The sequence below is a fragment of the Humulus lupulus genome, chromosome 5 (genome assembly GCF_963169125.1).
Source record: "Humulus lupulus chromosome 5, drHumLupu1.1, whole genome shotgun sequence".
Classification (NCBI taxonomy): domain Eukaryota; kingdom Viridiplantae; phylum Streptophyta; class Magnoliopsida; order Rosales; family Cannabaceae; genus Humulus; species Humulus lupulus.
The window spans coordinates 111,146,826-111,168,440 of NC_084797.1; the positions used below are offsets into that span (position 1 = coordinate 111,146,826).

General features: G+C 35.8%; 1 protein-coding gene across 9 annotated transcripts in view; it reads right to left on the bottom strand.

Annotated features, from left to right (window-relative positions):
* Positions 1-6,452: 6,452 nt before the first annotated feature.
* LOC133777583 (probable helicase CHR10) overlaps positions 6,453-21,615 on the bottom strand; it is a 64,037-nt gene continuing 48,874 nt past the window's right edge. For 4 of the 9 annotated variants that reach the window (XM_062217272.1, XM_062217268.1, XM_062217270.1 and 1 more), the window contains 4 exons: positions 21,428-21,607; positions 7,266-7,442; positions 7,040-7,154; positions 6,453-6,969 (listed from right to left, as the gene is read on the bottom strand). In XM_062217272.1, coding sequence (XP_062073256.1) covers positions 6,945-6,969; positions 7,040-7,154; positions 7,266-7,442; positions 21,428-21,607 — 497 coding nt within the window. In that variant the 3' untranslated portion in view covers positions 6,453-6,944. Of the gene's footprint in view, positions 6,970-7,039; positions 7,155-7,265; positions 7,443-7,863; positions 8,334-21,427; positions 21,608-21,615 lie in introns of those variants that run through there. The other 5 variants (XM_062217273.1, XM_062217277.1, XM_062217269.1 and 2 more) reach the window with 4 other exon arrangements.

The window sequence follows — 21,615 nt, forward strand, 5'->3', positions numbered from 1 at the left end:
CATAATTTAATAATACATGCTTATAGAGTAACATGTTAGGCCCATCCAATTATTAACAAATCAAGCATCATTATTAAGTTATTTTTTGCATTTGAGCTTTAAATATAAGTATAATAATGGCTCAATTTTTGTGTTTGAAACATGTGAGAAAACTCAAATAAAACTTTCATAAAATGTTAGGTTTTATTTTGGCCTAATTGAACATGTAAAGTTTAACTTCCTCTATTGTGGGTGGTTCCACTTGTGAAGGCATATTTACTTTGCCTTACTAGATTGGGTCTAATCGATTGAATAACAATTAATAAAACAAAGGATCAAATTCATTTCTTCTTGGGCTTTGTATGGAAGTTAGGGAACCTTGGTAGTGCGTTCAACCTACTGAACTCAGCTCTTCTCCTTGCAAGCTCGAATTGTTAAGGCACATTTACCTAAGTTGGACTTAATTGTATTAGGTTATTCTTTTTAGATGGACCTAATAATTGATTAGAAACAAATTAACTCTATTTTTTAGATTAATTTTCAATAGTAATTTTAGAATTAATGGGAAAGTTATAAACTATGGTTTATTGATTATTTTAAAATTTTGGCAAACCTAAGTTGGTTTATTAATTATTTTGATAATTTGGGAAACCTAAGTTGGTTTATTAATTATTTTAAACCTAAGTTGATATTTTTCAAAAAGAATAAAATACTAAAAGATTTAATAATGAGTTTTAAAATTTTGAATTTGATCTCCACAGTTGATTTACACAAGATTAAAGTTCAATGGGGCCTCATGGTGCTTTGATTTTGTCTCCCTACGGAAGGTGTTTACTAGACTTCTTAAAATGGTTAAATTTCTTTGGATAGATAGTTATAGATGTACCTTCTATAGACTCATCCCTACGGTGACTATAGGAATTAAGTATATAATAATTGAAACCATGGGTCAAACTCATAAAGTAAGAAATATTTGTGACTCTCATCTACCAGGACACATGAGTTTTCGTTACTTTGATTGGATGGATAGGTAGTTAATAAAAGTCTATAACATTCTATTAATTGAGATGTTTCTCTATTTAACTAAGTGGATATTTGTGGCTTTCACCTACCAAGACGCATGGGTTCCTGGCTAATTAAAGTACCTAAGAAATAGAAGATAAGTGTTTTAGTATTTTTCTTATCCCAAAACATTTTGTATGTTATGCTATTTCTAAAAATTTAATGAATAAATAGTTGTCAAGCAATGTGTTGATTTCTACTTAGTTGATAATCGTAGCTCTAGGCTTCCCACCAGATACTCTCTCTAATCTCTAAAAGGTTACTCTATGGTGAGAACCTCACGAAATGTTTGTCCAACATCAACATGGTGTTGATTATTGACAACATCGAGTTCGTGATAATCAAAGATATTCCTATTTTTCCTATGCAATGTTCACCAAATCCTTCAAAGATGATTTTTGATGGTGGTTCGAGCAAAGGAAAAAAGGCAAATACTACTAAACAAGCTAAAGAAGAAACTGCTTTAAGCTTCTTCTTCGAATAGCAAATGAGGAAGAAATTCAAACAAAAAGAATAAGAAGTAGTACTGATTCGTATGGAATTAGCACGACCCGGCGATCAAATTCTTGGTGGGAATCATCAACTTTATAATGTTTTAATAACGGCTCACGCTTTTTTAATGATCTTTTTTATGGTTATGCCGGCGATGATAGGTGGATTTGGTAATTGGTTTGTTCCGATTCTGATAGGTGCACCTAAGTCCATTGGCAAGGCACCAAATGCTGCACAGCATCTTGGAGCAAGGCCTGAATATAAGTACACTAAAGGGGAGTGTTTCTAACTGCAAGGAGACTGGGAATTGGAACAAGATTGCCCAATACTCAAGGCATATGGAACCCAAGATATGTTGGGAATTGTTCCCTTAAAGAAATTGTAGTTGACAATAGTTTTAATGAAATAAATGAATGAAATGAATTATTTTATATATGTGGCTTATGTACTATATTATTGTTAATAATATAATGTAAATATCAGAAAATTCCCAAGTTCATCTATGTGGTCTCAATCTCATATTGGTATGAGAGGATCGAGATTGAGATTATGAACTTAAATAGTTCGTAGTAAAATAAAGTTATGGAATCTTTAGATTAATTACTGCTAGTACAGTCCACAAGTATTATGAATACATGTGACCTAGATTCGGGTTACTAGTGTAGTAGGACACTTTAGTGGAGGTACTTTGCATGCTGAGAGTATCTAGAACTGGACCAAATGTGATTTAATAATTCTTGTTTAAATATCGTTTCGTAGTATTATAAAACACATAAATTGATGATCATATACAAACTAATCTTAATCCTAAAGTGACTATGAACTCCTATGTATGTCACTTGATCCTTTGATTCATGCGTTACAGTTTGTCTGAATGATCAGGCTAAGAACTATTGTTTTGGGGACTCAATAAAGTATATGGCTAGGGACATAGCTTAATAGATATGGAATCTATACCTTCTTATAGATTAAATGATGGTTCTCGATTGGGTTGACTTTTGGAATTGAAAAGATTATTGACGTCAAATTCATAATCAGATTATGAACTAACCTTCACTAGTAAAGTGAATGGTACACTAGGAATCAAGATATAATTAAAAGGGTAAGACGGTAATTTTATTCCCACTTAATTATGAATCATCAATAGAGGATTAATTTGTATGTAATGATTATATCAATAGACACTTTATGGTTACAATAAAGTACTCAGTAAATATATGTCTTTAATTCTCAAGAGTGCAGTCTCATATTTATAGTGAAATAATCATGAGATTAATAAATATGATTATTGAATCAAAAAGTTTTGGTTAATAATCTTTTTTTTTTTATTGGAGCTTGGAATTATTGGTCCATAGGTCCCCGGGGCGGCTCTATCAACACTATTCAAGGTAAGAGTTGATATAAAGGTCAAAACTGTGAATGGACTATTTGAGAGAATATTTATTTTTCGTGATAAATGAGAAATTATGTGATAATTGAAGTTGCACAATTTATTATTGCATTTGTAAAATTTTCGAAATTGTGTAGAAATAAAATAAATTGATTTTAATCAATTATTTTATTTAAGTGTGAAAGGATAAATATGGATAGTCAAAATTGGTTTTGATTATTATATTTATTTAATTAATAATAAGATGATTATGGAAATTCAAATTTTGAATTTTGAATTTTGAAATTTAAGTTGTTATATTTTCCTTAAAAAGATGATACCTTATTTGAATTTCTAATTATTAATTAATTTAAATAAAAGTGCATGGAAAAATCAAATCCCATTTTCAGGGAAAATGTTACACGCGATTAGGGCTTGGCCCGAATGTTGTACATAGTCTTAATCTGTGTGTTGGCCCTGTAAATGCGCGTGATCATGAATATGTTTGTGTATATATGTTTTAATGTATTACAATGCATTGTATCTGTATGTGTGATAAACATATTATGTGATTGTTTGCTATGGCAAGAAAGCTTGGCTTATAAGCCGAGGACTTGTTGTTGTATTTGGTTAAAGATCGACTTACTAGTCAAGGGCATACTTGATTTAAGGGGCTCAACTTATAAGTCGAGGGTCTCCGAGGCTCGACTTATAAGTCGAGGGTCTTTGAGGCTCGGCTTATAAGTCGAGGATCTGCAAGACTCGACTTATGAGTTGAGACCGGCATTATGCGCGTTGAGCGCAGGCCGCTATGGTTGGGCCACCTCGGGAGTGCATTAAGCACTTGACTGACTCTGATGCCACATGAATAGAAAGAGAGTGCAACATGCACTTGAGCAACTCTATGGTTGTTGATCTGTATAGTGTTTATGCTTAGTTCTAGTTATTACTACTAAGTTTGTTGTATTATTCTGTGAATTATCTGAACATGTTTTCTTGCTAAGTCTTTTGGCTCACGGGTGCTTTGTAGTGCAGGTAAGGGTAAGAAGAAGCTTGGCCAGCCATAAGTTGGAGAGCGATAGCAGTGACGTGTACATAGGCAGTTCGCTCGACCACCATGACTGAGAGATTTCAAGGAAGCTAGGGTTGGACCCAGTTTTGCCGCCTAGGTCGGCTTATTTTTTAACCGACTTTTAAACTTGTATTTTGGGATCTCATGTAAAGACCAAAGTTTTGTTTAATGCAAATGTTTATGACTTGACTAAAATTTTAAATACCTAAACTCTTAGTGGATTAATCACATGTTTAGTCCAAATGACTTGTTTAGCAAGTTCAGCACTAATTTTAAAACACACATGGTAATGGACCATAATTAGCAGGGCGTTATAGCTAGACCCACGGCTAGGGCCTCCTTAGCCCAAGGGCCCAATTTTTTTAAAATATCATTTAAAATACTACGTTTTTGTTAACTTTTGCAATACTTTATTATTAAAAGGGTCCCAAATTTTGTTTTGCTGCCTAGGGCCCAATAAATCTTAAGGCCAACCCCGTATAACACAAGTGGTAGATTTGGTATTAAAAGGAAATAAATTAAAAATAGTATATTTCTAAACTCACAAAAATACTATTTTCAAAATAATAATTGTTAGCTTTTCAGGTATTAATTTAATTGAAAATTAATATCGTCATATTTAATCCTCTGGGGTACAAGTGTGAGTAGTTTTATGTGATAGAACATTACAGGGTCTAAGGCCTTTTAGTAGACACTCATCAGAGTCCAGAAGAATTGTGCGTGTGTCCAAGAGTACTAGGGAATGGACTCTAGGGTTTTGAGTGCAGCCTACTAAGGAGTTCTATAAATAGAATAGCATACAAGAGAGGAAACCAAAACCCTAGTACCCTATATGCTGACTCTAGAGAGAGTTTTTGCTCTCTTGAATAATGAAACACATGATATCTAAAGTGTGTGTTTGAATTTCCTCCCAATAGAATAAATATCAACCCATCTCTATCTATTTTGTGCAGATATAGTTTGAAAGACAATTGATGAAAAACCTTTGAGATAAAAGCCTTTATCTATTTTTTATTAGATCCTATTCTAATTATGATTCCTACTATTAGTAGTCTGATTGGCTTGAGAGAGAAGTTTGCTTCTACCCTTCAAGACGACCCAAAATTCTGTATTTAATGAACTAAAAAGAGGGCCTCTTGTTTTTTTTCAGCCAAAATTAAAGGATTGCCTAGGAATGTTTCATAGTCCAGCATAGGAAATTTTTATGTTATATGTATGAAAATTTAGTGAAATTTTTTAATATGCCAACATTAGTTACTATCCTAAATATATGGCAATTTTAATTTTTTAGACAAAAATACTCCTAACATTTAAACACAATTTTAAACTTTCAAAGCTTTCGTCAAATTTCAATGCAGAGCATCAAAAAAGCATCGTTTTGGCCAAAAATCAAGTTTTCATGATTGTATCAAAACACCATCGATTTTGCATCGAAAAAACATTATTTTGGCCAAAAAAACAAGTTTTCATGATTGTCATCGCTAAAGCATCGAAACATCATCAATTTTACATCGAAATAACTTCATTTTGGCCAAAAATCAAGTTTCATAGTTGCATCGCAAGAACATCAAAAATGCATTGTTTTGGCAAAAAATCAAGTTTTCATTATTGCATCGCAAGAGCATCGAAACACCATCGATTTTTCAAAACGATGCTTTTTCAATACAATTTCGATGCAAAATCGATGGTGTTACGATGCAATCATGAAAACTTATTTTTTTTGCCAAAACGATGCTTTTTTATGCAATATCGATACAATTTCGATGCAAAATTGATGGTGTTTCAAAGCAAAATCGATGGTATTTCGATGTTGTTGCGATGCAATCATGAAAACTTGATTTTTGGTCAAAACGATATTTTTTCAATGCAATTTTAATGCTCTTGCGATGCAATCATGAAACTTGATTTTTGGCCAAAACGATGCTATTTCGATGCAAAATCAATGGTATTTTGATACTCTTGCGATACAATCATGAAACTTATTTTTTGGCCAAAACCATGCTTTTTCGATGCAAAATCAATGCAATTTCAATACAAAATCAATGGTTTTTCAATACAATCATGAAAACTTGATTTTTGGCCAAAACAATGATTTTTCAGTGCAATTTCGATGCTTTGCACTAAAATTTGACGAAAATTTTGAAAGTTCATATTTTTTCACTCAAATGCCCGTTTGAGATTTTTTTTTTTTAATTTTGGTGTTTTTTCGACATCTACAAAATTAGAATGAAAGAGAGTGAGAGAGATGCAATGAGAGACATTAGAGAGAGAGTTCGAACTAAGAGAGAAAATAAGTATTTGAATGTTAAGGATATTTTTGTCTAAAAAATTGAAATTGTCATATATTTGGGATAATAACTTATGTTGACATATTAAAAAATTTCACTATGAAATTTCCCTATTGAAATCCAAAGGAAATCCAAAAGTGAGGTAACATCTCTAGCCAATGATGGGGTGTTGTCCGAGAACACCAAGGAAGATTTGGCAACATTAAAATTAATAGATTAGCCAGACCATAAGCAACGAGTATCAAGGAAACTCTTCAACATTTGTTTTACAAAACATAAAGTATTATCAGCATACATAAGATGGACACCAGAGGCCACTTTAAACCCTGTAATTGACAGCGAGCCTCCTCTCTAAGAATAAGTCTGGAAATCTTTGAGAGGGCCTCCATTCAACAAATCCCAAAACGTCATTGTGGAGAAACCAGCTATGAAATTTGAAGGTACAGATTACAATTATTATTACATGAACTCTGACCTCTTCCACAATAGCCCAAAAATTTAATTATTCAAGCCTAGTAGAATACAATGTCTTTGAGCTGTTGTTGGGACATTGAGACTAAGTAGACCAGTTGTAGTGCCTTGACATAACTCTTAAAATATTAAGTGTATATCTAGGATAAAAAACATACACGTCTAGGATACATGTCTAGGATGCTGCAACTTGTAACAACAGTTATTCCTCTCACGATGGCCTTCGGTAATAGTACCTGAAAAGTTTGCAAGAATCAGTTTCCTTTGACTCCATGTAAGCACCAGAGAGACAACAAAGAGACATACACTAAAAAATTTATGCCGTAAATGGATGCATATTTTCGAAGAAGACGTTCAATGGTGTACCACTCAGACCGATCTGATCCAGCTTGATAACCAATTCGTGGCATGTGGATTGAAGCTTGTAAATGAAATCACCAAACACAAGTATAAGACTATTTCCAACACAGAAAAGAGTATAAACCATCCTATAAAATATATTTGATATAATTAAAGCATGCAGCAAGCTTACCAGCGTTTTGTGCTGCCATAAAGGATGCCTTCGATATGCAACATTCCAGGTCCAGTATAGATATCTTACTACGGGGTACTTTACGCCTAGTATTGTAAGACTGTACAACGGCTAAAGCCACCCATTGAGGAGTATTTCCATCTGTATTCCGATGAGTATTCTGTTTATCAGAGTTCTCTGGATAACAACAATATTTGAATAAGAGAAGTAACATATAACGGTTTCCAATCGTCCAATCTAAAATGATTTACATGTCACAATACAGAGGGATGCTCCACAAATAAAGAAACAGATACAGAAGGAAAAATGATTGCGTAGAATACCAAGTGGCCAATATGAATTTAAGAGTATTTAATGCTGTTTATGTTTTCTATTTACTGCAGTTTTTCCGTTACCTAGTTAATGCTTCCATTACTTTGATAACGTAAATTAGCTTCTATGATTAATTGAGGTTACTGCTTGTATATATATACCCTTGTATGCCATTCTCCAAACATAGAAATAAAAATAATCTTTTACCACAGTAAGCTTCATGGTATCATAGCAATCCTTGGCTCCTCTGTTTGCCTCTGTTTTTCATTAACCAAAACAGACCTCCTGCTCTTCAGAAATCCAGCCCCTCTGTCAAGCTGTTCCTCATCATTTTTCATCCTCATCTATACTGTTTCTTTCACTTTGCTTCAGTGGCTGACATAAAAAAAACATCTCCAAACAGTGGGGACTCCTCTTCAACCACTAATCCTTCAATTTCAGTCACTCCGCTCCCATCCGATAGTACTGTTATCCCAATGACCAGACACAAACTCAATGATCCTCGTCCGTTATGATGTTCATCAGTGGTCAAGGTCGTGACGACTATCTAACTGGGGCTGCCGTTCAACCAAGTGTTGTTGACCCGCCGAGAACAACTTGGTGATGTCTTGGCTTATCAACTCAATGACAACCAAAGTCAGTGAGAATTTTCTTCTCTACAAAACGGCACAAGATATCTGGGAGACAGCCCGAGATACCAACTCTAGCCAAGACAATACTTCTGAACTGTCTCATGTGGAAAATCTCCTCCATGACCTTCAACAAGGCAAAAGCTCAGTTACAACCTATTTCTTTGCCCTAAATCAGTGTTGCCAGCAACTAGATCTCTTTAAGATCTATGAATGGAGGTGTCCCGATGACAACAATCAATTCAAATGAATCACTGATAAAAGACGGGTATTCAAGTTTCTTTTGGGCTTTAATAAGTCCTTAGATGAGGTGAGAGGCCATATACTCAGTAACAAACCATTACCTAGTTTTCGGGAGGCTTCGTAGAGAGGAAAGTCGCTGGGAAGTTATGATGGGACAACCTAAAACTGTCGTTGGAATGGATGGATCAGCCTTTGAGGCCATCAAAGATCAGGCCATACTCAACCCAACAGCAAATAATACTCGTAGGGGGCCTCAACACTATGACAATCGGTCTCATTGTAATTTTACTTAGCTAATTAGATAGTAGTAGTAGTAGCAATATCTAGTATTAATTTGTAGTATGTTAGATTTCATGGATTTTGGTTCAAACCGGAACTTAGTTGGAAACTCCTAGCAATAGTTATGGATTTTATAAGTTTAATCTATAGTTTAAGAATATTAATTATAACATAAGGTTTGATTAATATTGTTGGTTATTAATATGATAATTATTATAACCTAAGGTTTAGATAGAGCCAATAAGAATATGACACTTGTCATGAGCATGGTTATTCCTAAGGCTTATATAAAGCCAATAGGATTATGACACTTGTTATATGCATGATTATTAAGGAATTATTATTTTAATGATAAAATAAGGAAAATATAAGACTTAGTCTTCACTAGAATCTGATAGGAGCATGACATTTGTCACAATTTTATTTATTTGTGGATTAGGTTGTTATTTAGATAATTAAATAGATTTTCCGTAACTTTAGGGTACTGTAACTTCCGATCTATTTTTGACCCAGTTATGCTATGAATTTTGAAAAATAGTATTTCTAGAAAGTTGTAGATAATTGAATTAGCTTTCTAACGGTATAAAGATGGTCTAAATCGAAGTCCTACAGCTCCAGTTATGTTGATTTTACTGCAGGTGAGTTTAGAGTTACGAGATTTATGGAGTTAAAAGTCAGGATTCTATTTGTTTTTATTATTTTTGTTTTTAATTTTAAAAATCAAGTTTTGACTCCTTAAACCTCTCTCTGAACAATTTGACCAAGTCCTAAGCCTTTGACCGAAAAATATTCAAATATTTTCAATTAAAATCATTATTTTTATTCAAAGCCAAAAAGAAGAAGTTTATTCCTAGAACTCTATAAATAGGACTTAGCACCCAGCCCTTTCACTTACTCTACTGTGATCAGACTCCAAGGTATTAGTGAGACATAAGAGTGATACACTTGGGTTGGGAAAGAAAAAGCTTTACTATTTTTAAGTTTTATCAAACACTCGGGAAGTAAGGATTAGAGTATTTCGGTAATGAGGTTAGGCCAATCCATAAGGTCAATAAAGGTATCATTATTCTTAAGTTCAATTCTGTTTAATTCCTTAGTCTTTTTAGTTTATATTCAGGTTCTAACTTTTGTTATGGTTTTGTGGTTAGGTTTTTAAGTTCTTTGAACTTAAGTTTTCTTTTTGGTAAGTTTTCTCTTGGTGGTTTAGTTCTAGTCTTTTCATTCTTTATTCTTTAGAAATACTCACCATTTGTATTGTTGGTTTTAGGAGTGTTCCAAATCCCGTCTTTGTTCTCAAATATCCCGGTGTTGGTAAGGAAAATAGGCTAGATCTTGTATGTTTGAATGATATGTTATGCTTTTATGTTATGTTATGTATAATATGTTATGATAAGTTTATGTTTTAATATGTTATGTTATGATTTACCCTACCTCAAATATTAGACAGGGGACGTAGATGGGTTATCATACACTACATGTGAACTAACCTACCTCAAATATTAGACAAGGGACGTAGATGGTTTATCACATGTCATAATGGCCATTATTAGTATAGTCTTATATGGAATATGTTATAATATGTTTATAGTATATGTTATAATATGCTTATAGTATATGTTTATGATATGTTTTTTTCATATGTTATGATATGATTTTATGTGTATGTTTATGGTGTTAGTAATTTTTCTTTGTTGGGCATTAGGCTCATTCCTTTATTTTTAGTGTGATGCAGGAAAATGAATATAGAAAGCAGAAGGATTCTTGGTAGCTTGGCTTGTGAGTTGAGGATGGATGGAATGTGTGGACTGCGTGTCGATCGAGGATGAAGTTTGTTGACGCGGTTCTTCGGCAACAGGTAATTATATGAATAAATAGGATGGATTAAGTGCAAATTGGTGAACTGTAATATGAAAATAACTATAGATGATCACTCCTTTCTTTTTAGGTGGTTCGAAGGTTAAAATCCCTCTAGTCCACCAGGCGATATTATTGATATCTCTTGACTATTTCTTACAGGGTGTTTCTTTACAAAAATATGCCAACCCCTTGCCTTACCCAGGGTCTCGGTATTTATTGGAAGAAGATATCTAGGTTGGCAATGAGGTCATCCCGTGATCTCTTTATCCTTCACGTCATGTTTGTGACACTGATGATTAATTCCTGAACTTTACAGTGAAGTGTGGTCTAATCAATAGGTAAGGAAGGATAATGGGCCGCATGGCCCAAATCAAGCGTAGGATGTCCGAACACGCATGTTTATATTGCATGTCCGAGAATTCGGGAATAGAATAGACATGTGATGTCTGATTTATGCACGTTTATATTGCGTGGTTGACTTTACAAGGGTTCGGATGTCGGGTCTCTGCTGCATCACGAGCTTAACGTGGCGCCAGCTCGTGACACTCTAATCATGATGCCTCCGTGTAACAGTTAACTCTCTAATCAGCTCGGAATGTAGAAAAGGAGGCCCGCAACACAGCTCTGGGGGGACGATCTACACGTGTCAGATCGAATTAGGCCATTTTCAAGCTCGCCAATATGTGCGGATATTTAGGGCGTACAAAGTTATTTATTTTTAATCTTTTTAAATCATGTTTTTCCGCGTTTAGTTTTGTAAACAATTTTCTTTAGTTTAAAATTATGTTTTATGTTTTAAACAATGGGTACCCATGCCATATTTTCTATTATTATGTATTTGATACAATATTTCGAGATTTAATAAAGTTATATTATTTCTTATGTATCTTTCCCAAAATAGTAGCTATGTATAATAGATCTAATGGTCCAAGGTCTTAAAAATAGTTGGGTCGTTACCCTCATAAAGGTAGACAATGGTGTGATCATTATAAGAAACCTGGACACTATAAGGAGATTTGTTGGAAGCTGCAAGACAAGCCACCGGATTAGAAACCGAGAGAAGATCTGGATAGCCGGAGCAATATGGTCTCGATTGTAGTTGGAAAGACCTTGACCCAAGCACCAATCGCAAAAGATCAGCTCGAGATGCTACAACAGCTACTCAACAAGGCGTCTCAATCAACCATGGCTCCTAGTTCAGTGGGAGTCACTCAGCAAGGGTATGATAATCATTCCTACACGTTGCAAAGTCATCTTCTACCCGTTGGATTGTCGATTCCGACTCATCAAATCACATGACAGGTGACAAGTCACTTTTCTCCAAATCACAGTCTTCATACCGTTCATATAGCTAATGGTTATCATGCCAAAGTAACTGGAAAAGGAATCATACATCTCTAGACCCTTGACTCTTTACTTAGTTCTATTTGTCCCTGATCTTGACTGTAATCTGCTCTCAGCTAGCAAGCTTAATAAAGATTTGAATTGTGAAACTAAATTCTTGACCACCTCTTGTGTGTTTCAGGAACTGGGTTCGAGGGAGACGATTGGCAATGCTGAACTTTGGGCAAGCTTATGTATCCTCAAAGTAGACAGTTCCACCTCGTGTCATGTTCTTAGTCCTCTGTGTCAAATTGTCAGTACTAAGTCCAGTAAGGATAGTGCAATTATGTTGTGGCACTATCAATTAGGTCATCCCAATTTTATGTATTTAAAGCACTTGTTTCCCTCGTTATTCAATAATAAAAATCCAACTGTTTCAATGTGATATTTGCCAATTTTCAAAGCATACCAGTAGTAACTATTCTCCCCGCCCTTATAAATCATCCCATCCTTTCTCTCAGCCATGGTGATATTTGGGGACCTACAAAAATCTCCAATATCACAGGTGCCCAATAGTTCTTGTTATTGGAAGATGATCACACACGTCTAAGTTGGACTTTTCTTATGAAAGAAAAATCTGAAGCATGTCAAATTTTCAAAAACTTTCATGCTATGGTTCAAACCCAATCCCAAATAAGTTTACAAGTACTCAAAATTGATAATGCACAAGATTTCTTCAATTCCATTCTTGGTCCTTATCTTTTGTCTAATGGGAGCATTCATCAAAGTTCATGCATGGACACACCACAACAAAAATGGTGTGGTAGAACGCAAAAATAGACATCTACTTGAGGTGGCTCGATCTTTGTTCTTCACTTCTACTGTTCTAAGAGATTTTGGGGGGAAGCAATGCTTGTTGCAACCTATCTTATCAATAGGATGCCTTCTAGAATTCTAAAGTTCAAAACTCCCATGCAAACATTCCTAGAATACTTTCCAAAATCTCATTTGGTTTCACAAATTCCTCTCAAAGCCTTCGGATGTAGTGCATTTGTTTATATTCATAGTCAAAATCGAGATAAATTCGATGCAAGAGCCACCAAATGCATCTTTATCGAATACTCAACCAATAAGAAGGGATACAAATGTTATTGTCCTACTTCCAAGAAATTCTTTCACTCAATGGATGTTACCTTCTTTGAACACCTTCCATACTTCTCCAACTCTGCAATTCAGGGGGAGAATTAAAGTCATGAATCACAAAATTAGGAATGGTCATCACTTATAGATTCAAATCTGCCAATTACTCAGACACTCCATTCATCAATTCCAAATCTTCAAGTGTCTAATCCAACGCCTCTAGAACAGTCATCAACTAGTCCTAAGTCCACACACCCACAACCTCCATTCCAGTCTATTCCTCTTCTTACTCCAAACAATAATATCAAGGTCTACACAAGGAGGCAAACATGCGAACAACTTGTGCCAATTCAGCAAAGCCATGAATCCAATTCGAGACCAATCAATCCTGAGATTTTGAAAGAAGAGACTAAACTTAACTCTGCTATTGAGTATGATTCAGATTTAGACAAGCCAATTGCTCAGAGAAAAGGAGTCTAATCATGCACTCAACACCCACTCCGAAACTATTTATCATATTCAAGTTTGTCTAAGAACTTTAGAGCTTTCATCTCAGTTCTTGATTAGATTCAGATTCCCAAGACTATTCTTGAAGCTCTACTAGACCTTAAGTGAAAGATTGTTGCACTAGAGGAGATTCGAGCTCTTGAAAAAAATAGGCATGGGTTATTACTGATTTACCTCTTGGAAAGAAGACCGTGGGATGTAAATGGATTTTTTTAGTAAAACAAAAGGCTATTGGGAGCATAGAAAGGTTCAAAGCTCGCTTGATGGCTAAAGGTTTTACCTAATCTTATGTGTAGAAATATCATTGTAAATACCTAGAGTAATTTGTACAACTAATTTTAGGTTGTAATTGACAGCTAGGTTTAGGTTGTATTTTTTTCTTATTTTTGTCTATCTCTTTGCATTCAGCCTATATATAGGCCTTACTATTAATCAATAAAATCAAATTAGAAGTATTATTCTCAAAATCCAACATGGTATCAGAGCCATTGTAGTCCAAAATTGGGAAATCTTTCCAATTTTTTTCTACCTTTCTTAAAAAAATTAGGGTTTAGTTCTTTGAGGCTCAATCTTAGAAATCCGTTTTCGAGTTGTCGTCTAGTCTCACCTCCGGCCCAGAAAGCTTGCCCCAACACCGATCGAAAAAACCCCAAAGTTTGGGGTCCAGACTAGTGGCGCGTGAGTCACACGCACCGCCTCAATCTCTAGCAATTCTCCCACGCGTTGTGCGCGTGTAGGCGCGTAACAGCGTCTCCGACCCCCTTTCTCCGGCGTCTTCCTCCTCAGCACTCCCTGCTTCGGCTGTGACTATTTATCTGGGGTTCTCCCACGATTTCATCAAAAAATTGCATCTTTGGCTAAGTTTTTCCTCTTCTAAGTGTGCATCAATTTTTTTATTTGAAATTTTTTTTCTGACTTCTCTGCATGATCTTATAAAAAAACAAAAAAATCCAGTTCAAATCTCAATGGCTGCTTGAGCCAACTCCTCTTCCTCAGAAATCCCATCCTCAAATATTCAATTTCCAAATTCAATGACTACTCAATCTCAATCACTAAATCTCATAAATCTTTCTCAAATTCATAGGAGTCCTCTATCAACCATTTGTCACAATGTCAACCCCTTCTCAAAAGACCAAAGTCAGCCACTTCTCAAACCACATTCGAATTCTCTTCGACAGTTTATGTAGCAGCCAGAACCACCCTCAACCGAGGCAAATGTCAGTATAATGTGTCATCAAGGTTCTATATCTAACACATTTACTACAACCTCCAACAAAGGTACTTGGATAGTTGATTCAAGGGCTCCTGACCACATGACAGGTGATTTCCAAGTCTTCACCACCTTCAAACCATGTGTCCATTCCCACAGTCAGAATTGCCGATGGATCTCTCTCAAAAGTGATAGGGACTGGTTCTGTAACATTATCAGATGACATTCTCCTTTCATCTATTCTATTTGCCCCTAAACTAAATTGCAATCTTCTTTCAATAAGCAAACTTACTCGAGATCTGAATTTTGTAACTAAATTCTATCCAAATCTTTGTGAATTTTAGGTTGAGGGCTCGGAGAAGGTAATTGGCAGTGCTGAAATGTACGATGAGCTCTATATTCTCAAGGATTCTTCTAAAAGTAAACAAGTTCACAAATCCAATTGTGCTAACCATTCCAATTTATATTCTGTTTTAAATTTTGTGTCAGTTTTGAATGAAAATCTCGTCATGTTGTGGCATTGTCGACTTTGACATTCAAATTTTGGTTATCTTGAAAAACTATTTCCTCAGATATTTGTTTACAAAAGACCAAAATTCTTTCATTGTGAAATCTGTCAACTTGCTAAACATACTTGAAACTCTTATCCCAGTCTTCCATCCAAACCTTCACAACTCTTTTCGATGATTCATAATGATATTTGGGGACCCTCACAAGTAACAAATATTAGCGGATCTGGTTCTGTAACATTATCAGATGACATTCTCCTTTCATCTATTCTATTTGCCCCTAAACTAAATTGCAATCTTCTTTCAATAAGCAAACTTACTCGAGATCTGAATTTTGTAACTAAATTCTATCCAAATCTTTGTGAATTTTAGGTTGAGGGCTCGGAGAAGGTAATTGGCAGTGCTGAAATGTACGATGAGCTCTATATTCTCAAGGATTCTTCTAAAAGTAAACAAGTTCACAAATCCAATTGTGCTAACCATTCCAATTTATATTCTGTTTTAAATTTTGTGTCAGTTTTGAATGAAAATCTCGTCATGTTGTGGCATTGTCGACTTTGACATTCAAATTTTGGTTATCTTGAAAAACTATTTCCTCAGATATTTGTTTACAAAAGACCAAAATTCTTTCATTGTGAAATCTGTCAACTTGCTAAACATACTTGAAACTCTTATCCCAGTCTTCCATCCAAACCTTCACAACTCTTTTCGATGATTCATAATGATATTTGGGGACCCTCACAAGTAACAAATATTAGCGGATCTAGATGGTTTGTATCCTTTATTGATGATCATACTAGGACAACATGAACATTCCTCATGAAAGAAAAATCTAAAACTGCTTCCATTTTTAAAAGTTTCCATTTCATGATTAAAAATCAATTTAACCGGAAAATCCAAATCATGAAAACTGATAATGGAAAGGAATATTTCAACTCCATTCTTGGTCCATACTTGTTAGATCAAGGAATTATTCACATTAGTTCATGTGTTGATACTCCGCAACAAAATGGAGTGGTTGAAAAGAAAAACAGACATCTTGAAATTTCTAGATCTATCATGTTTTCAAATCATGTTCCCCAAACAGTTTTGGGGAGAAGCCTTACTCACAGCCACCTATCTCATCAATTGTATGCCTAGCAGTGTCCTACAATTCAAAACCCCAAGAAATTTGGTACTTGCAATATTCCCTCATATCTCAGCCTTCTCCTCAAATCTTCCATTCAAAGTCTTCGGATGTACAACTTTTGTCCATGTTTATGATCACAAAAGAACAAAACTTGATCCAAAGTCTCACAAGTGTCTCTTCATCGGCTATTCCAACACTCAAAAGGGTTACAAATGTTACTCCCCAATTACAAAAAGGGTCTATAACACTATGGATGTCATCGTTTTTTAACATCAATCTTTCTTTCCCAAATCTAGTATTCAAGGGGAGCATTCACAGGAATATCAGCTTTGGGATACTCTTCAGGATCATCAAGCTGCATTTCCTCAACCCAATGTCGTGGCACACGAACATTAAAGTGCTCAGTCTTTGCCTTCTTTGCCTATCCAACCAAATCAATCAACTAGTCCTTCCTTACATTCTTTTCCTATCCAACCATATATCAGTCCAGAAAACACTTCCAACCCGTCCTTCTCTATAGTCAATCCGACCTCACCTTCCTCAGAAAAGCCAATTTCAATGCATGCACATCATTTAAGGCACTATATCGGAGAGACCCACTAGCAATCATTCCTTGCAAAAAAGGCACAGCCATTGTTTCTTCAGTTGAAAAATTACTGAATCCAAAGATGAGATACTAGATGATCTTCAAATGCATCTACTAAGGGCTCAACAACGCATGAAGACACAGGTTAACTCAAAGAGAAGACAAGAAGAATTTGAGCTAGGTGACCGAGTTTTTATGAAGATTAGACCATACAGGTAGCAGTCCCTTGTCAATTGAAAAGCTCTCAGGAAGGTATTATGGGCCTTATACAATCATACAAAGGACCAGCAAAGTGGCATACAAGCTGTAACTTCCAGAACAAACCAACATTCATCCTGTTTTCCATGTATCTCAACTTCGCCGAGCCTTGGGTGATGTTCATTCTTCTTCCACCATTCCTCCATAACTCACAACTGACTTGGAGCTCAGAGTCGAACCAGCAGCACCGAACATCGCAAAGGTCTCTGATCGAATCTAAAGTGTTTATTAAATGGAAGTCATTGCCAGACTTTGAAGTCACCTAGGAAGATTTTTCGGCCATCCATAACCAATTTCCAACTTTCCACCTTGAGGACAAGGTGAAGGTTTTGGGGGTAATGATAAGCCCCAGGTCAAATTCACATACCAAAGAAGGACAGCAAAATAGACTTTTACTGAGGTCAATTATTTACTTGTATAATTGTAATTAGATATTAGTAACTAGGCTGATGTGGCTGAAGCTATTGGGAGGGAAAAACTAGAGAGTGGACTCATTCTTGTGGAGAGCCCCAATCTTCTCGAATATTGGGAATAGGAGAGAACAAGCCTCTTGAAAGCTTGTAACTGTATTTTTCTAATTCATTTTGAATAAAGATATCAAAAGAATTTCAGCCATTTGAGTGTGAACTTAAAGATTGAAAAATTCTTGCTAAGAAAAGCCTATTAGGAGGGACACATGGCAGCCATCTATCAAATTCTAAAATATCTCAAAAACATCCTGGACAATGGCTCATGTTTAAGAAAACACTCAATCACTCACTCAAAATTTATACAGATGCAAACAAGGTAGGGTCCCCTATTGATTAAAATCAACTTCTGGCTATTGTTCCTATGTATGGGGTAATTTAGTTACTTGATGGAGTAAAAAAAGCAATAGATTATTGTAGAAATAGTGATAGCATGTGTAAATACCTAGGGTATGTTGTACAGCTAAGCATAGGTTATAATATTTATTTCTTTCCTTTTATAGCTATCTTATACATTGTAAACTGCCTATATACTGGCCTTTATATTCTTCAATAAAATCATATTAAAAGAATTAATCCCAAAAACCTACATGGTATCAAAGCATTTGTAGTCCAAAATTGAGAAATCTTTCCAAAAAAATTTCTACCATTTCTTAAACAAAAAAAAAATATTAGGGCTTAGTTCTTTGAGGCTCAAACTTAGAAATCATTTTTAGAGTTGTCTTCTAATCTCACCTCCTACCCAAAAAGCTTGCCCCACCTCCGATCAGCAAAACCCCAAAATTCAGGGTCCAGAAGAGAGGCGTATGAGTCACACGCGCAGCCACACTCCCCGGTATCTTCTCCCGCGCGCGCACGTGTAGGCGCGTGACAGCGCCACTGGCCACCTTTCTCCTGCGTCTTCCTCCTCAACACTTCCTGCTTCGACTGTGACTCTTCATCTCGGGTTCTCCCACCATTTCATTATAGAGTTGCATTTTTGTGCTAAGTTTTTTCCATCTTGAGTTCATCAACATCTTCTTCTTTTTTTTCCGCGGCCCACTTTATTGCTACCCATTCATGCACCCTTCTCTGGTGCCCTTCATCATGAAAATCCAATCTCCAAATTTCATGGCAGATTACTCTCAACCAATCAATCTCAAAAATTTATTTCAACTTCATGGGAGCCCTCTACCAACCAACTATCACAAAGTCAGTGACATCTTAAAGGAACAACGTTTGCCACCTCTCAAAACACCTCCGAACCCTCTTCAACACTTTATGCAGCAGCCACGACCACATACAATTGAGGCAAATGTCAGTATAATGTGTCATCAAGGTTCTTCGACTCACACATTCACTACATCAGCCAACAAAGGTCTTTGGATAGTGGATTCAGGGGCTTCTGACAACATGACAGGTGATTTACAAGTCTTCACCACCTTCAAACAATGTGCTCATTGCCCCACAATCAGAATTGTCGATGGATTCCTCTCAAAAGTGATAAGGATTGGTTCTGTAAAATAATAAGATGATCTTCTCCTTTCATCTGTTTTATTTGTCCCTAAATTAAGTTGCAATCTTCTCTCAATAAGCAAACTCACAAGAGACTTGAATTGTGTGACTAAAGTCTATCCAAATCTTTGTGAATTTCAGGCTCTAGGCTCAGCGAACGTGATTGGTAGTGCTGAAATGCATGATGGACTCTATATTCTCAAGGATTCTCCTAAAAGTAAACAAGTTCACAAATCAAGTTGTGGTAACCATTTCGATTATGTTTCTCATTCTGTGTCTGTTTCGAATGACAATCTTATCATGTTGTGGCATTTTCGCCTTGGACATCCAATCTTGAAAAACTCTTTCCTCAGTTATTTATCCACAAACGACCAAAATTCTTTCATTGTGAAGTCTGCCAACTTGCTAAACACACTCGAAACTCTTATCTCAGTTTTTCTTACAAACCTTCAAAACTGTAATAAGAGGTGAAGAGAATTGTATTCACTTGTATTTCAATGAGAAACAAACATATATTTATATACAAACTAGGGAAACTATTTTAGGAAACTAATTAGTCATAATTTATAGCTAATTTACAGTTAATATGAACAACTAATATATATAGCTAACACTCCCCCTCAATCTGGAGCATATAAGTTAATCATGCCCAGCTTGTTACAAAAATAATCAACCCGCACCCCATTTAATGCTTTTGTAAAGATATCCCCTAGTTGTTCACCGGTCTTCACATATCCTGTGGAGATCAAGCCTTGCTGAATTTTCTCACGAACAAAATGAGTTGCTTAGTCCGCTCATGAAACATTGAATTAGATGCAATATGAAGAGCAACTTGGTTATCACACTATAATTTTGCTGGTACTGAAGTCTTGAGACCTACTTCAATCAATAGCTGATAGATCCACATTACCTCACACACAGACTATGTCATAGCCTTATATTCTGATTCTGCGCTTGATCGTCACACAACATTTTGCTTCTTACTCTTCCAAGAGACTACATTCCCTCTAACAAAGATAAAATAACCTGAAGTGGATCTTCTATCCACTTTAGAACCTGCCCAATCTGCATCTGAGAAACACTCAATATGAGTGTGCCCATGATCTGCGTACATGATACCTCGTCCTGGTGCTCCTTTCGAGTAACACAAAATTTGCTCTAACGCTGCCCAATGATGAATTGTTGGAGATGACATGAACTGACTGATAACACTAATTGAGAATGCAATGTCTGGACGAGTCACGGTAAGATAATTCAACTTTCCCACCAACCTGCGATATCTCTCAAGATCTTCAAATGGTTCCCCATCTTTTGTAAGGTGCACATTAGGACTCATTGGAATACTACAAGGCTTTGCTCCCAATTTTCCTATCTCAGTCAACAAATCAACGACATACTTTCTTTGAGATAAAAAAATACCTTGTTTACTCCGAGTTATCTCAACTCCCAAGAAATACTTGAGCACCCCCAAATCCTTCATGTGAAACTGAGTATAAATGAAGGACTTAAGAGATGAGATTCCTCTAGTATCATTTCCAGTAACAACAATATCATCCACATACACAACCAATAAAATGATACCTGCAGTTGATCGTTTATAAAACACAAAATGATCGGACTTACTTTTCAGCATACCGAATTTCTCAACAGCCTGACTAAATTTACCAAACCAAGCACGAGGACTTTGCTTCAAACCATATAAAGATTTTCGAAGACGACAGACTCGCCCTAACTCCCCCTGAGCAACAAAACCTCCTCCTGAAGATCTCCATGAAGAAAAACATTTTTGATATCTAGCTGATGTAGAGGCAAATGATGAGTAGCTGCCATTGAAATAAACAATCGAACAGATGTCAACTTAGCAACAGGAGAAAAAGTATCACAATAGCCCACGCCATAGGTTTGAGCATAACCCTTAGCAACAAGACGGGCCTTTAATCGAGCAATTGATCCATCTGGATTGACCTTAACAGTGAATACCCATTTGCACCCTATGGCCCGTTTTCCTGAAGGTAAATCGACCAAGTCCCAATTACCATTGTCATCTAAAGCATTCATCTCTTCTATCATTGCATCATGCCAACCAGGATGCGATATGGCTTCATGAACAGTATTAGGAATCCAAATAGAATCAAGGGAAGCAATAAAAGAACAAGAAGAAGATGACAAGTAATTATAAGAAACAAAAGAAGAAATAAGATAAGTGCACTAACGTTTACCTTTGCGTAGCGCAATGGGAAGATCATCGCTTGACACTGGATCTGATAACGAAGAAGCAGGTGCAGAACATGACACAGGAGGCAGACGCCTGGTGTACACTTTAATAGGAGGCGGAGGCATGCCTGGAGCTGTGGCTGAGATAGGGTGAGTAATAGGAGACTCACTGTGAGTAGTATCTGCTATAGGT